The sequence below is a fragment of the Amblyomma maculatum genome, chromosome 10, assembly GCF_055883805.1.
Source record: "Amblyomma maculatum isolate TAMU_Amacu chromosome 10, ASM5588380v1, whole genome shotgun sequence".
Classification (NCBI taxonomy): Eukaryota; Metazoa; Arthropoda; class Arachnida; order Ixodida; family Ixodidae; genus Amblyomma; species Amblyomma maculatum.
Window position 1 is genome coordinate 170,831,920 of NC_139353.1, and position 16,755 is coordinate 170,848,674.

Genomic DNA, 16,755 nt, shown 5'->3' on the forward strand with positions numbered 1-16,755 from the left:
CATTTCCGTTCTGACAAATCGAAAGTAACGGTCCCTTCCTTGCATGCATAGGTGCCCTTAGACAAATACATACTCGGGTGTGTGATTGTGACGCATATCAAGGGTCAACAGAAGGCCATGTGGAGCAAGTGTGATATTCTTCATGAAGGCTAAAGTAAAATTGTACAACAGCTGCTGTACCATGCAGAAAAAAATTGATCATTTAGTGTATGATTAACTGACCATGAATAGCATCTTACTCAGAGTATGATGTGATATATATATCTGGTTTAGCATCCCAAAATAACTGCGGCTATGAGGAACACAATAGTTGAGGGCTCCGGTATAATTTCGACCACCTGGGGTTCTTTTACATGCACTGACACCGCACGGTGCATGACGGCCTATTGTTTCACCTCTATTGAAATGGCCCTGCTGTGGCTGGAACCAAATCTGCATCTTTCGGTTCAGCAGCCAAGCACTCTAACTACTGAGCCAGCACAACGGGGCCAAGTATCAAAATGCATGCCATTACATTTCCTTCTAGCCGGTGGTTTTCTTCACAGAACTAATGTATACAAGGAAAAGTAAATAGCAAGAAAACACTAGTTTTATTGCACATTATATTCACATTTCAGCAAACATTCTCTAGGAAAAAATTTCCCATAATGTTTGCATGGAAACCATGAACATCTTACAAAAACAAAACAATGCACTTACTCCAATCCAATTATTAATGGGCAAGGTTGCATCTATGCTACTACACCGCACTTATCACAAAACCACAAGCCCCATCTGCTTTGGCCAATCTGATGAAACTAACGGAGACAGATGTCGCACACCACAGACTGGTCGTCTCGCAACATATCTCTGCATATGTTGCATTTCAATTTCATGCCTTTCCACTTAGCTTCAACTGTTGCCAGCATTACTAGTCACCCATCTTTTCTGAAGTTCCTTTTTATGCTGTTGGGATCAGCATCCTTGTTAACAATGGTCTCTGGAATTTTCGATGCTATCATTTTCACATCTTCCTCATCTGGAAGAATGAAGGAAATGACAAGCTTTGAGCAGAAAAACATTGGGGAGACTCCAAATCTCCACCTGTAAGGGTATGGTGTGCCAGCATTAATGGTTCTTGTCTGCAGATCCCACTGTGGATTCCCGTTAATTTACATGCCCTTTGCTACAAACATAATTACTAATTCCTTAATTCGTGTCTGTTACCTCAGATATACTCATTAGCATACGGTCGTAGGCTGCCCTGTTAGGTGATAGACAACCTGGCATAGACCTCTGTAAGCCTCAACCTTTCTTAATTGGAGCTGAAACGTCCCAGAACATATTTCAAATATAACTTTGTAAGCTTGACTTAACAGCTCCTGCCGTGTCGTGTGGCCTCGTGACATTTGGCTCGTGGCACTTTTGGCTTGTGCACAGGGGTCATCTGTTAAATACTGGTTAACATGCATGAAAAATACATTTTCACACAAACTGGTGGCAAATGGTCAAGTGGTGCACTGCAGATTCTGAAATGTATACCTATATGCATGCAAGGATCGCATCATATAACATGATCAAGAGTTCTATCAGTACCTGCAGTTGCATAGCATTTCAATGCCCATTAAAGGACCACCTCAGACAATGGTTGTTACCACAAGACCTGTTCTAACAGCGTACTGACACCATTCCACTGAGCGATGGACATGTGTATGCATACCCTAGATAGCTCATGATTGTAGATCTCATTTATTTCTATGACTTCCAAGGAGTTCCTGTCGTCAGAAACCCTACACTTTATGAAATCGGGACAGTTGTCTTGAAAGGTGATGAAATAAATAACCAGGTTACCTTGATGCAATGCTAAATTACAGAGGGTGAATATGCTGCATGAAGATACCAAGAAGCTTGTACAAAGAAAAGTGAGAGTGAAATGGCAGGATTTTTGAAACATTGAAATAAACTACAAACTATACTTGTCAAACCTGTTATTAAGGAATGGAAATCATGCAGTAATCAAAAACACAACATGGAGGCCATTTTAGGTCATCTTCACAAAACACATACCCACACCTCACACACAGCTTCATACTTATGAAAGAGGACAAACCAATATGCAAGGAGTGTGGAGATGAACTAACAATAAACCATATCTTACACGTGCGCCAGAGTCGACAAAATAAGAGGAAACATTTTGTACAATTTTGCAACAGATCTCTTTCCATCCCAGCATGATCCTAGGAGAGACGTGAAAATTTCCTGCATTTTTGGTTTCCTAAAATGTTCCTAAACAAGCTACATCCTAAAGAACATTTTAGTCATTAAACACAAAATAAATACATTAAACCTTGTTCTTGGTGCATGGCAGCATTAGTCGCTTACGCACCATAAAAATCAACACAATGCTGTAAGGTATACCTTGGTTAGCTATGTTATATGAGACAAGCTTTCGGTCTGGTGTGGTCCTTATTCACGTGACAGCGCTGTCATGAGGGTCTATGTCCCAGCGATCGGAAAGTGACCTATTCCAATAATTTTACAAACTGAAGGCGATTCTACAGATTTCTAAAGACTGGAGTGCTCAAATGTTTTATCAACGTCCGCCTGCCTTGACAGCCTGGAGTGAAACTGTTGAATAGAATACATTTTTGTACATTTAACGTGTTTCTGAAGGCGTTGCTTTCAATTACGGGACCCACAAAAAGCAGCTGAATGTCAAACGCCGCCTAGGTAGGCTTTCTAGCAAGACAGCGGTGTAGCGTGGAAAATCGCTCCGCCGGTCCATCGCTGGCGCCGCTAACTTGACAGGCGAACTGTTCAAACTTATATAGCTACTGACCACACCTGAAATACTGAATTGCGCATGATCAAGGCAGAATTTCTCTAACACTGAGCACTGGTAGCTATCAATTTCGCGCCCAATATTGTGAAAATCTGTCCTCTCTTCGATCATTGATACGTCCACGGTTGAACATTTATGCGCCTCGGGGTAGGCCAGCCGTGGGAACATGGATGCGTGGTTGTAGCAACGATCGCTTGCATGGCACACTCTGCAAAATTCCAAGAGTCAGCTTCTTCAACGAAATGTGCAGCGCACATTTTCTACCGCGTACCTAAGTCCGGCGACGCATGCATATCGATCCCGATCGTTTCAAAGCTGCGCGGCCGTTCAGTCGGGTCACGCTAACCTCGAGCATGCGGGGGTTTAAACTACATGTACGCAAAATTCAACGACAAGAAAAAGATGCAGGCTAAGCACTTTAGTCTAGTCTTCCCCTAAATACCAAATAACATTGCTGTTCACAGAGAATTCGGATCTTTCCGGTTGTGCACTCTTGCGGTGCGGTGCAGTAGGTCTTCGCCTCGACGAGTCGATGTGCAGCTTGCCGCAGTAGCAGCGCAGGCCTCTAGTAGACTCGGCATGTCTTGTGCCATGGCTCTGAGGTAGAATTTAAACGAAGAATTTAGCTAGAAACATCCTGTTTCCTCGGTCTGCATGTGAGGAACGAGCATAATGCCATTTCACATACATACTTTGGACTGCCGAATGTTCTGCACGGCGAGGTGTGTGTGTGTTGTGCCGGCGCTAGATCTTCGGAGGTCGATGCAGGACCTAAGACAGCGTAAATGCTAGGAATAGCTCGCTCGCATTACGGGCAGATCGAGGTGATAGTTTAGTGCGAAGCGAAAGCTGCTCGTGAATGTGCGTATCTCGATGCTGGTGGAGCTGGTGCAGTACGTAGCATCGCCTGCAGCTATGTGCGTGAAAACGATGCTTGCCGTACACAACCCTAAGTGAAGACCGTGATATATATGTTAGAACGGATGCACTCTTCGTAGCACCTCATCGAGAGTCGCGGCTAGCTGATATCATAGAGGATAAGATTCATTCACGCGTAGCAAGCGGAATGTGGCCGCGTTCGACGTGCATATAGCCATGAGCCTGTATATCGACGTCCGCCGTATCTTTACGAGAATCGAATGGATACGTCGGACGTACCTTTAGACACTTCGATGTTAGTAACAAGGACGGAGAAATAAAGAGCATTAAGCAACGGGTGAAAAACACAGAAGGTAAATATTGGATAAATTCGATGGAAAAGAAACAGAGTGTGGAATTATACTGAAAGTGGAAATTTCAGATCAGGAGGGAAGATTTCTTTGATAACTCAAGAGGCAGTGCCCTACTTTTTGAAGCTAGATCAGGGTGCCTTAGAACACGCAGCTACAAAAAGAAATTTAACAATGTGCTGTGTGTGGTACCTCCAGTGAAACAATGACCATATTATACTCGAATGTAATGGTATCCATCCGGTAGTTTATGCAGGCGCAATCACTGTTCCTGAAGCTCTGTGTCACGGTTGGAAGAAAGCGAGGTGCTACTACTACGACGGCGCGGCCGCGCTACAGCGAGCGCGCGGCCGCTTGCGCTTTCCTCCAGCGACGCTAGATGCGTCAGGCTGCCTTTGCTAGAAACTCTGCGCTGGCGTTTTTTGCTCCTCAGTCTCGCCGCAGACGGTTCTGGTTTCTCATCTTTGTTTCTTACCTTGTAATGAAGGGGACAACTCGCAAGCTTTGTGCGCAGTTTCAGCGCAAATGATCCTCCGGTTGAGGCGGGAGAATTTTTCAGACGGGGGTTAGTTGCAGAACACTGTATAATAAACTAGGCGCTGTGGGTAATGTGACAAATAAATGAACAAATAAACTATAGCTTTTCATTCGCAGGCCCGAGCCCTGCCAAGGCCCGAGCCAGCCTGGCCCACCAATAATAAAGTGCTTTACACGGCCCGCTTAAAAAATGTGTCCACCATTACATTTATTTATTTTATTTATTTTAGGTTTTATTTTCCCTTTCTTTTGGGCAAGGAAATGGAAAAGATAAGCACCCCCCGGGCCCTTTCCTACTTCTCTTTTTGATCAGCCTATTACAAGTACAGTACGCCGCGCGTGTGCATTTCGACGTCGTAAACTTTTCGGGAAGCACCAGCGTGGACACCCACGCGGGTGATCGTGTTAGAACGGGTAAAATAGTTACATTAAAAAAAAAAAAGAAAAAAAAAAAAGATTTGTCAGAAGTGGGGTTCGAACCCACGCCCTCTTACGAGGACCAGAGCTTAAATCTGGCGCCTTAGACCACTCGGCCATCCTGACGACGGTAACAAGCATTTTAGAGTTTATTATAAAGGCAAACATACAACTTCATTACTTTCGCGAATCTTCTCTGTTCTCGGTGACTGCATAGTTGCGCATTGCAGTTCAGGCTGCTACGGCTTCCAGCACAACCACAACAGAGAGGCTTGTGGCAGCCAGTCTCCAGTCTCCCAGAAGCCGACGTCGAAGACAGTCTCTACCGATGGCGACGCAGTGGGTGATCAGTTTCGGGCAAAAGTTGTCTCAACACGGACAGATGCGTACCGAAATAGCGATTGCGCGGGATTCCTGCTCACAGCCACCATATCACAGCCAGCTTGACGCTGTGACGAAAACTTTTGCGTCTCTGGTGAAATCTGGTGAAATGCCTGCTCGGTATGTCCGAAGTCGCACTATGTGAAGTTTTGCCTTTACATTTTGCATGGTCGCTTTTCAGTTTGCCACTTCCTGCGCGCGCTGTCCTGCCTGTGTGATGCGACGGCTGCGGTCAAAACAGCACTGTACAGGAGGGGGCAAGAACTGTCTTCCGAAAGCGTGCGCAAGGTGAGCTGCTCCTGTCCGGCTGTACTTGCTTGCGCTTCAGGCTGGCTAAAGTTTACGGTCACGCTTATGATCGACCCATGAATGTGCCCGTGTGTGTGTGTGTGTGTGTGTGTGTGTGTGTGTGTGTGTGTGTGTGTGTGTGTGTGTGTGTGTGTGTGTGTGTGTGTGTGTGTGTGTGTGTGTGTGTGTGTGTGTGTGTGTGTGTGTGTGTGTGTGTGTGTGTGTGTGTGTGTGTGTGTGTGTGTGTGTGTGTGTGTGTGTGTGTGTGTGTGTGTGTGTGTGTGTGTGTGTGTGTGTGTGTGTGTGTGTGTGTGTGTGTGTGTGTGTGTGTGTGTGTGTGTGTGTGTGTGTGTGTGTGTGTGTGTGTGTTTCAAGTTTTGTGAAAAAAAAACAAAACAGAAATGTTCTTTATCATTTTGAGACGCCAAAACACCATGATTAATTCCCATATATTTGTTTACACTTCCTACAAAAATATTGTGCTTTATGCTGTAATTTTTGTTGCGCAGTGAAAATAACATCTCCAACAGAAAATAGTGAGTACAGTACAGTGTATCACGCCCATTGTAAATAGACACTTGATCCGCATTTGCCAAGCACAGCAGCTAGCTAGACACTGGTAACACATCATCAGTACCTTGCAGCTGCACTGATGCCCTTTGCACTACAGAACGGGCTAGTTGGTAATTCATCTTGAGAAGAAAACAGCGCATTGTTGAGACATGGACAAAAAAAAAAAAACATATGCTGTTCCTTTCTTTAACCATGTCTCAGAAGCTGCTGTTTTTTGTTTTTTTCTGTGCATAAAAGCATTAGAAATGCCATCCAGTATTGTTTAGTTGCATATCTTACTTTGTAAGGTGGTTGGTAATGCTGCAATGAATAGGTAGCAAAACAGTGGCGAAGGTCACTAAATTGCACAAGCGACAAGCATTAACATTCAGCACAGTATGCATGTCTGTTGAAAAACATTTCTGCATCCCTGACGTGACCACAGATATATCTACCAGTAAAATTACCATATGTCCACGAATGAGTTTTGCTTAATATACAGGGACAGCAGGAATATCCAGCCAGCTGTCCAACTTGTTGGACTGTGGCTGCTGAAATGCAGAATCCATGTAAACTTGTGTTTCACATCACGGTGAAGAGAGAAACAGTGCGTCAATGGGAGCAATCACTCACTAACATCCACCCAAGCACAGGCCACAAAGCAAACAGCTATACCGCTCTTGCAGAACTTTCCTAGATAAAGAAAAATTCATCCCTGCTCAGAGTTGGATCCCAGGACCACTACCACTTGTCCGAGGAAGTCACTGTACAAACTGAGTTAAGACGGCAGCGACAGTGAATAATTGATCACTAACTCAGAGGGAGCGGTATTTGGTCCACTGTTCAGAGGAATCCCTCAAGGTGAAGTAGGTAAATACTCACCCACTGCATCGGCTCAGTGGTTCAGATGCTTGGCTACTCAGAGTACCCGCGTTTGAACCTAACCACGGCAGCCACATTTTGGTGGAGATGAAAAGGCGTCTGTGTGATGTCATTGCACATTAAGAATCCCCCCCCCCCCCCCCCCCCTTGAAGTTATTTCCTAGCCTCCTGGTGACGCCGCGCGTCGGTGCCCAGGAGAGATAAGATTCCGGGGCGGCGCGTGCCACCAAATGACCCCCGTTTATTCTCATGACGATGTTTATATACAGATGACAGTGGATCGTGCTCTTGATGAAATAGCGCCCTCTATACACAACATCTTTCCCCCCTTAGATAAACAACAAAAATGCATGCTAAAACTCAAGATTGCTGCAGGCAGGCAAAAACGAAACAAACCAGAACACTAACTAGTATATTTAGGTTACGTAATCCCGGTACCACGTGGGCGCTGTCCGTTGTCGCTGAGATCTACGCGGCACCCCTGCAGCCACATTTTCCGTCCGCCCAGTGGTTCCTTGCTGTTGAGAATGTTCCATTTGCTGCCCGTCAAGCACAACACACTCTGCACCAGAAGTCTGAGAAAGTTCTTCATGCAGTGTGTCTGCCTCTGCCGCATCCTGCACAGACTCCTGACGATCATCACCCGATGTTGCAGTGTCTGCTGTTGCCAAAGCCGTGTCCCGAGTATCAAGGCCTCCAGGAGACTCAAAGTAAGGCACATCCATCTCCAACCCGACTGCTACAGCACGATGCCCCTTCACTTTCTCAACCAACAGCGGTGCATCTTGTTGACCTCCCCGGGCAACTACTGACAACTTCGACGCATTCCATTTCTTCCCATCTGCCAGCAAAAATGAATTCCTGCCTATACGCTTCTTCACCTCCAGGGGCAAGGAAAACTTCTGCTCGCTTTTTACACCGAAACCTCGTCGTACCTTCACAAAATCCCCCACGTTGATGGTGGAATCTCTGGCACCCCGTTTCTCATCCGTGTAGCTTTTCACTTGTTGTTGCCGGTTCTTGACCCGCTGTCGTAAGTCTGCCATGTGCGCCACTGGCTCATCGAAGAATCCTTCTCCTGGAAGTCCAACCACATCTAAGCGAGTATGAGGTCTCCTTTCGTGTAGCAAGAATGCGACACCCCTGTTGTGGCGTGTGGTGTAGCCCTGTAGACACTCGGGTACTCCAAGGTGGCTTCCTTCAATGGCCTGCACTCCAGTGACGCAGTCTGCAGGTACTCCTTCAGAACGCGATTAAACCTTTCGACCTGGCCATTGCACTGAGGGTAATACAATGATGTCACACAATGGTCAATACCCCTGGCCTTTAAAAATTCCTGAAAGTATGTGGACATGAATTGACGGCCATTGTCTGTGACCACACTTCCTGGGTACCCTTCCCGTGCAAAAAGCTCTAGCAAGACCTTGACTACTGACTGTGCGGTTATAGATGAAACAAACCACTTCAGGCCACTTGCTGTGATAATCCACGATTGTTACTGCAAACCTGCAGTCAGGCGGTGCACGTTCCATTGGCCCCACAATATCTATTCCTAACTTATGCCATGGCTTCTCAGGCCAGCACAGTTCCTGATGGCATTTTCCACATCGTCATCCATCCTGGGCCGCCAGTACAACTCTCGTAGCCGTTGCTTTGTTCTGACAATGCCCGGATGAGATTCATGAGCAAGTGCAACAAACTTGGATGTGAGATCTGCTGGAGGCACTATACGCTCTGCACGAAACAACAACCCCTCTACAACAGACAGTTCATCCCGAATGCGTGCGAACAACAACAGTTTTCCTGCGAGCTCCTTTTTTTTCTGGCCACCCAGATACGACATGCTGCATCACTTGTTGCAGCAGCGGGTCATTCTGTGTTGCTTCCTGTAGCTGATTTTTCATAACGACACTTGATATTGCAGCAACTACCTCCTCCAAAGGCTCACCTTCCATTGATGGCACGGGCAACCGGGATAGTGCATCAGCCACCACGTCGGTTTCTCCCTTTGTGTACTGTACGGAGAAGTTATACTGCATGAGTCTTGCACACCACCTTTCAATTCGAAGAGGACGCCGACCTGTGCCATTGCTGGATAGCAAGATCACTATCGCCTGATGGTCAGTCCTTAAAATAAATTTTCGGCCCCACAAATACACATGGCAATGCTCGCAAGCCCATAGGCACGCTAATGCTTCCCGTTCTCCGGTAGAATACTTGCGCTCTTGTGGTGACAAGGTCCTGGACGCGAATGCCACCGTGCGTGACTCCCAATCAACAACTTGTTGCAACACAGCCCCTAACCCGTAGGCTGAAGCATCAGCAGTCACCTGTACCGCTAGCGCGCTGTCGAACATGGCCACAGCGCCGCACGATGCCAGCAGCGACTTGGCCTTGCAGAAACTGTCTTCCGCGCTCTGGTCCCAGCAGAACTCCTGGCCCTTGCGAAGAAGCCGCCGCAATGGCTCCACTTCCTCTGCATAATGTGGAATGAAGCGAGAATAATAGCCAAGAAGTCCCCCCCCCAAAAAAAGCAGACCAACCACATCAGTCGGTGGCTGCGCGTGAAGAATCGCCTCGACTTTCGACTTGAGGGGCCTGAGCCCTTCAGCACTGACATGGTGGCCCAAAAATGACAGTTCTTGCACTTCAAACACACATTTCTTGTTGCAAGCCGGCTTTAGCAATACGTCGCAATACCTCACGCAAGTGGTTGGCGTGTTCCCCTTTGGTCCTGCCGAAGACAATGATGTCATCAATATAGAACAGAACGCCATTACAACCCTTCAATATCTCCTGCATCATCCGCTGAAATGCAGCAGGGGCCGAAGCGAGGCCAAAACATACTCTGCGGAAACGGAACAGCCCTTCATGCGTCACGAATGTTGTTATTTCTCGACTGCCTTCAGCCAGCTCCACTTGGTAGTATGCGGATGCCAAGTCTAATTTTGAAAACCATGGTGCCCCATTCAGCTCGTTCAAAAGTTCCTCAGTATGAGGCAGTGGAAATCCATCAGCCACCACTGCTTTGTTTGCTTCCCGCAAATCTACGCAGAGGCGGATCCTTCCATCCTTTTTCTTCACTACAACTATCGGCGACACCCACTGTGATGCCTTCCTGTTCCAGTCTTGCTAACTCATTACAAACTTGTTCTCTGAGTGCCAAGGGCAGGCGCCGAACCTTCGCTGCCACGGGCTTCACATCGGCGCGCAGCTTCACTTCATGCACAAAGTCTTTTGCCAAACCCAATTTATCAGAGAAAATGGAAGAAAACTCACATAATTCTGGGGGCAGCGACTCGGTGCTCACAGTCGTCTGCAAACATGCCAAAGATGCTCCATCAATGCGCAACCGCAGCTGCTTGACTGCATCTAAACCCAACAATGCCATGCCCTGCGGAACCACGTGAAAACGAACGTTGGCAGATACACTCCCGTACACCGTCTTGGCCACAAAACACCCCATGACCGGAATTGTTTGGCCAGAGAAGTCCCGCAGCGTCGCCACGGCAGGACCCAAGTCAAACCGGCAGGCGAACTTTTCTTGGTATAGATGGTGAGGTAAAATGACACAGCTGAGCCCGTGCCTACCAGCAGCTGGACTAATTCGTCCTCGATGCACACATCAACGGCCAAAATCCCCCGTTTCACCTGCGTCACTGTCAGCGCGCCCAACACCTCCGTGCAGTCTTCATCTCGAATAGCGCGCACTTCTGCTTCTCCGTGACTTTCACACACCACTTGGAAATGCCCAATCTTGTGGCACCTTGCACAACGCTTCCCTCGCGCCTTGCATTCCCGCGAGTTGGCTAAGTGTCCTGCTGAGCCGCATCGGTAGCACTTGCGCACCGAGGCCGACGAAGAACCGCCCCTCAGCGGCTGACCTCTTGGCTCTGTCACTCGCTGGACCGGGTAAGCGTCGTAACCGTCTTCATACAGTCGAGCACCGTTTACCGCCTCTTCATACGCCCGCAGGATGTCAACGGCCTTATCCAACGTAAGCGTCGACCCTTTCAGTAACAGCTTCTGTCGCAGTTCTACACTTCGAATGCCATCCACAATCTTATCACGCAAAGCTGTCTCAAGAAAATCACCAAAGTCGCAATTCTTCGCCAGTTGCCGAAGAGCAGTGACGTAGTCCCGTATCGGTTCGTCCGGAAGTTGTCGCCGCAGCGTGAATCGGCGACGCTCAACAGGAACATTCACAGCGCTTGTGAAATGGCGTTCCAGCAAGGCGAGCGCTTCTTGGTAAACGTCCGCAGAAGCTTTGCTCGTGACCGGTCCCGGAGTAAGCGTGCGGAAAACCCGACGGCCTTCAACGCCTAGGCATTGCAATAGAATGGCCCTCTTCCGTACCTGCGATTTCTCGTCGAGTCCGGTTGCTTGTAGAAAATTTTCGAAGTCCTCCTTCCATTGGTGCCATGGTACAGGCGGTTGTCCAGGTACTTCCAGGAAAAGACCCACTGGCGGTAGCGCAAACGAATCCATCGCCTGACACGCCTCCCGCGCGTGACTAGCCGCAATCCTGTAGTCGAGATGGCCAAATGTCAAGCCGCAGGTCTGTCGACTCCGCCAGTATGTGGTGACGCCGCGCGTCGGTGCCCAGGAGAGATAAGATTCCGGGGCGGCGCGTGCCACCAAATGACCCCCGTTTATTCTCATGACGATGTTTATATACAGATGACAGTAGGTTGTGCTCGTGATGAAATAGCGCCCTATATACACAACACCTTTATTACAGATCCTTCTTTCTTTCCTCTTTCGGTCCCACCACCGTTCCTTCCATTAAGGTCACTTCAGGCGTCCACTGAGAAGTTTGACAACTATTGCGCATTTTCTTTCCTGTGAACAAGTTTATAATGAATATTTTTACAAATACTCATTAGCATCTATACAGCCACAAGGAAAATTGCAGGAGGGTTTTGGGACAAGCTCACGGGACAGGAAGTTTTTACAGTGAAGCAAACTTTATGTGAAAGTGGCATGATATAATGATCATCATCATCAGCCTGACTACACCCACCGCAGGGCGAAGGCCTCTCCCATATTTCTCCAATTAATCTAGTTCTGTGCTAGCTGCATCCACTTGACTCCTGCGAACTTCTTAACCTCATCCGCCCACCTAACTTTCTGCCGCCCCCTGCTACGCTTTCTTTCCCTTGGAATCCAGTTTGTTACCCTAAGCGACCATCGGTTATCCTCTCTTCGCACTACATGTCCTGCCCATGCCCATTTCTTCTTCTTAATTTCCACTAGAATGTCGGTAACTTGAGTTATTTCTCTGACCCACTCTGCACGCTTCCTATCTCTTAATGTTACCCCTGCCATTATTCGTTCCATAGCCCTCTGGGTTGTCCTCAACTTAAGTAGAACTCTCTTGGTTAGCCTCCACGTTTCAGCCCCATAGGTGAGTGCAGGTAAGATGCAGCTGTTGTATACTTTCCTCTTGAGCAATACCGGTAAGCTGCTAGTCATAGCCTGCGAGTGCTTGCCAAATGCACTCCATCCCAATCTTATTCTTCTTGTTATTTCCTTTTCATGGTCTGGATCTGCGGTTACTACCTGGCCTAAGTAGACGTATTCGCCTACTACTTCCAGTACTTCACTACCTAACGTAAATTGCTGTTCCTTCCCGAGGCTTTTGAACATTACCTTAGTCTTCTGCATATTGATTTTTAAACCTACCTTTCTACTTTTCCTCTAAGTCATCAATCATTATTTGCAGTTCATCCCCTGAGTTACTTAGCAAGGCAATGTCATCAGCAAATCTCAGATTACTGAGGTATTCTCCATCTAACCTTATCCCTAACTGCTCCCATTCCATGTCTCTGAATACTTCCTCTAAGAAGCTCTGAATAGTACTGGGGAGATCGTGTCTCCTTGCCTAACACCTTTCTTCATGGGAATTTTGTTCCTTTCTTTATGCAGAACTATGGTTGCTGTGCAGCCACTATATATATCTTCCAGCACTTTCACGTACGGCACGTCTACCCCCTGATTTCGCAATGCCTGCATCACCGCCGAGGTTTCAACTGAGTCAAATGCTTTTTCGTAATCCATGAATGCTACGTATAAGGGCTGGTTATATTCAGAGCATTTTTTTATCACCTAGTTGATTGTATGGATATGATCGATCGTAGAGTACCGTTTCCAAAACCCTGCTTGATCCTTTGCTTGATTGTAGTCTAAGGTTGTCCTGATAGGTTAATAAAGGCTCTTGTCATGGAATTGAGGCAATTCTGTAACAGGGAACTTGCTAAAATGCATGCTGTTTGTTTAGCTTCCGAAATATGAAAATTACCGTCTATTACAGAACCTAAGTCACAACTGAGGCTTTCAAGTTGCCACTTCAGAAGAAAAGTATACTTCTCAATTTTGAAGTGACAACAGTGCTCACTGGAAATCACTGGGAGGATTTAGTCCTGGATTAGGATTAGGATGGATTAGCAAAACCACAACAAAAAATGTGGATGCCAGAGTACTAGTTAATTTCATAGAAAAACACACACACATAGGATTCAGCACGAATCTAACATCGTGTTTAAGAGGTGATTTCAACTTATCCAGTTTGTATCGGATATGTTTAGCTTATGGTCAATGTGAATGTAATAATGAATCGTGGATATAATAGTTGCTTTGAATATGAATCAAATAGTTAGAGAACCCACTTGCAGAAGCACTAAATCTTGCTGAAAGTGCTCTTCTTGATTTGTTTTTTGTCAGTGAAATTTTTTCTAATTGCTCTTTGAATGCTGATCAGGGAATTATTATTATAATTTGTTATCGTTCTGTTTCGTCGAAATGTACCACCTGTAAGTATGCCAGACTTTTATCGAGCTGACGATATGGCCATAATTGATTACCAAATTGACGATGTTCATGTTTGTTTGCTATTCAAAAAGTTTTGTACCTCTGAAAAAACTCTGACCATATCGAAGGAATCCTTGGGTCACCGAGTAGGTTATACACCCTGAAGGCTCCGCCTTCTAGAATACGGGTTCGCGAGCGATGGTCTCGCCCGACGAGTGAAAACCAAGTCTTTCTTAAAAACAACGGTTTATTCCGGATCAACAGAAAAGTATAAAATTGAAAAGAAACAGCATTGGTCAAAACTGCGCTGGAAACATGCCGTCGAAGTTCGCGACAATGGACTACGCAGAATAAAACGGAACATGGGTCAGCGCTTCACCGCGACAACACAAAACACACTGCGGCGCGGATAGGGCGAGTAATAGGGCCAAAGTGTTGATCACGGTACAAAAACATTGCTACTCGCGTGGCAGCACTCACGCTAACACTCCTAAGGCTTCCTTGAAGGCGCCGCTTCCGTCTTCGCCTCGCAGGACTCCGCTCCGTGCTCCGTCGTCCGTGTACTTACATCCCGCCGGCTTGGGACGCTGCCACGCCGCCCTTCTCTGGCCGGCCGCCCGACGAAAAAGCCCCGAGCCCTGCTTCCGACGCGCTTATCTACCCTGTCTCGCGCCGATAACATGCCGCCCCCGCTCCGGGCGCGTATATCCGATCCCAACAAACGGATGCGGCGCGAGGGGGAAAACGAAGATGGAGAGGGAGAAGAGGCCTTCGGCTGGCTGTTACGAGCTGCGGCCGGCAACCCCATTCCACGCTAGCGACTCAAGGCATGGGCCTCGGCGCTCGTGTTGTTGTGGCAGCGTGCGATGCGCGTTGTCGCGTGGATGTGTGTGCGCGCTCTTGTGCTATACTTGTGCCGCGAGTCTTCTCCAAAGACCGCATGAGGCTAGTCGTCTTGTCTTGCCCGGATGAACTAAATGCGATTTGTGCATTGATTCAATCGCTGGCGCTCGGCCGCTCCACGAAACCCGATCGTGGCTCAGACGCAGGTTTGTTACATACCGCTTACATGCAAATCGGCCCCGAAATGCGATCTATTTTATGAGGGAACGCAAGCCTTGTATTTCCGCAAGATCCCTTGTGCTGACTGCTAGAGTTTGTTCTAGTAACGTTGCTGCTAGCCGTTGGATGTGCGTGCGTGATGTGCCGCGAGACTACCCCAAAGACTGCATGAGGCTAGTGCTCTAGTGGCTAGTCTTGCCACGAATCAATTAAATGCCGTTTATTTGTGCACGTTTTCGATCGCTGGTGCACGGCCGCGTCATGAAGCCCTTCGTGGCTCTCAGTGCAGGTTTGTGTTACATATCGTTAACATGCAAATCGGCTCCGAAATGCTATCGCACGCTTTGTATTTCGGTGAGAACCCCACCTAAACCGTCCGGTGAAGCAAAGGCCTGCTTTAAAAAAAAAAAAAAAAAAAAAAAAAAAAAAGGCGATCGTCCGTAGCTGTGCTTCAACCCCAAAAGCTGATACATTACTTTTCTGAGTGCCTCTACTGCGTGCAAACACCTTCCGCCGTGCATGTAGTGAAAATGATTTGTGTATTTTGCAAGTGGCTTTAAACAGCTCGTGCAGCTGTTGCTTAGGTATTGCAGCAATGTGGCACTGTTCAAAGCTTATCTTGTTTGCTTCTTAGTTTCGCAGGGTAGTAGATAAGAGTGAAAGGGTGTTCACAGTGTCATAAATGGCAATATAGCATCAACGAAACCTGCAGAAGTCGCACTTCAACAATTTTCCTACTAGAGATTTACTTTCAGATTAAAACAAGCATTCATTGAATATCCATGCTCAGGTGGAAATTGCCACCACCAGCTGCTGCCTCTGAATACACTTTCTTTCCTTCAACATCAGGGTTAAAGGCCAGGGCAATCGCAAGTTTCGTTTCTTTTTCACTTATTTGGTCAGTAAAGAAAGTGTTGTTCCTCCTTCGGTGTGGGATATGGTGTTTAACTTCCATAAGTGATATAGAAAAACTGCCTATAAGAGACGTCATAGTGGACAGCTCTGCATTAATGCCATTGATTTGAGGTTCTTCGTGTGCACTGACATTGCAAGTGTGTCTTGCATTTCACCTTCATTGATATGTAACGACCACTATGGCTGGAACTGAACCCAGGTCCTCGGCCTAGCATGTCTTAATATGAGTACTATTTTCTTTTGCAAATGCAATCCTTAGAAATATAGTTTGTTGATTGCAGACAGCAGCAGAAACAAAGCCTAGCACAAACACAGACTAGAAATCACTTTTTTCACTGGTACACACTATGTTACTTTATCTGTGTCAATGTGATGTGGGCATTAACAAAATCAGCCTTGCATGTTACACACATTTGCAAAAATGTTTTTTTTTTCTAATAATAATTTATTGGTACAATATATTAATCCATTTATTTCTGCTACCAGCCTGAAGTGCAATGTCTGGTGAAGGTATGTGTCTAATACTGATCAGTTAAGCGAGGCAAAATGCATGAAACAAAGTCTATTACTGTTTTCACATAGAGGAGAAGTAACTCATTTGTAGTCAGTGTGCACGAAGCAAGAAAAGTATTAACTTTGGCATGTTTTAACCTTGACAGTGTATTCCCTTGCAGCATACTTGCGCTCTTGCTGCCCATGCAGTCATGAGGGAGCTGCACTAGTTGCTACTGTTATCATATGGGCAGACTGTCCCGATGAACTAAAATGCTGGCAGGGGTATGTAGCTGTAGGTCGCTGTATGTGAGCAATTCTTCCATTTCAAGTTCCTCGGCATTAGGTCTCACCGCTCGGCCAACAAAA

The 16,755-nt window shown here is 46.8% G+C and overlaps 1 protein-coding gene, 1 long non-coding RNA gene and 1 other non-coding gene across 3 annotated transcripts in view; 1 reads left to right on the top strand and 2 right to left on the bottom strand.

The window, feature by feature from the left end:
* The first annotated feature begins 5,023 nt into the window (after nt 1–5,023).
* Nucleotides 5,024–16,755, top strand: part of LOC146177926 (uncharacterized) — a 78,307-nt gene continuing 66,575 nt past the window's right edge. Inside the window, exons 1-2 of the long non-coding RNA XR_014701109.1 lie at nt 5,024–5,505; nt 5,567–5,673. This is a non-coding gene — a long non-coding RNA (uncharacterized LOC146177926). The remainder of the gene's footprint in view (nt 5,506–5,566; nt 5,674–16,755) is intronic.
* TRNAL-UAA (transfer RNA leucine (anticodon UAA)) lies at nt 5,047–5,130 on the bottom strand. Its single transcript has one exon. It is a non-coding gene; the product is annotated as a tRNA-Leu (tRNA).
* On the bottom strand, nt 9,117–11,796 carry LOC146177928 (uncharacterized). The gene is made up of 2 exons (XM_084580664.1): nt 10,387–11,796; nt 9,117–9,583 (listed from the first exon to the last, which is right to left on the bottom strand). The coding sequence occupies exon 1, from the start codon at nt 11,767–11,769 to the stop codon at nt 10,480–10,482; it is 1,290 nt and encodes a 429-aa protein (XP_084436790.1). The 5' UTR covers nt 11,770–11,796; the 3' UTR covers nt 9,117–9,583; nt 10,387–10,479.

Bases quoted from the DNA above. Each gene is read 5' to 3' on its own strand.
- LOC146177928 (XM_084580664.1), bottom strand. From the start codon at position 11,769: ATGAGAATAAACGGGGGTCATTTGGTGGCACGCGCCGCCCCGGAATCT.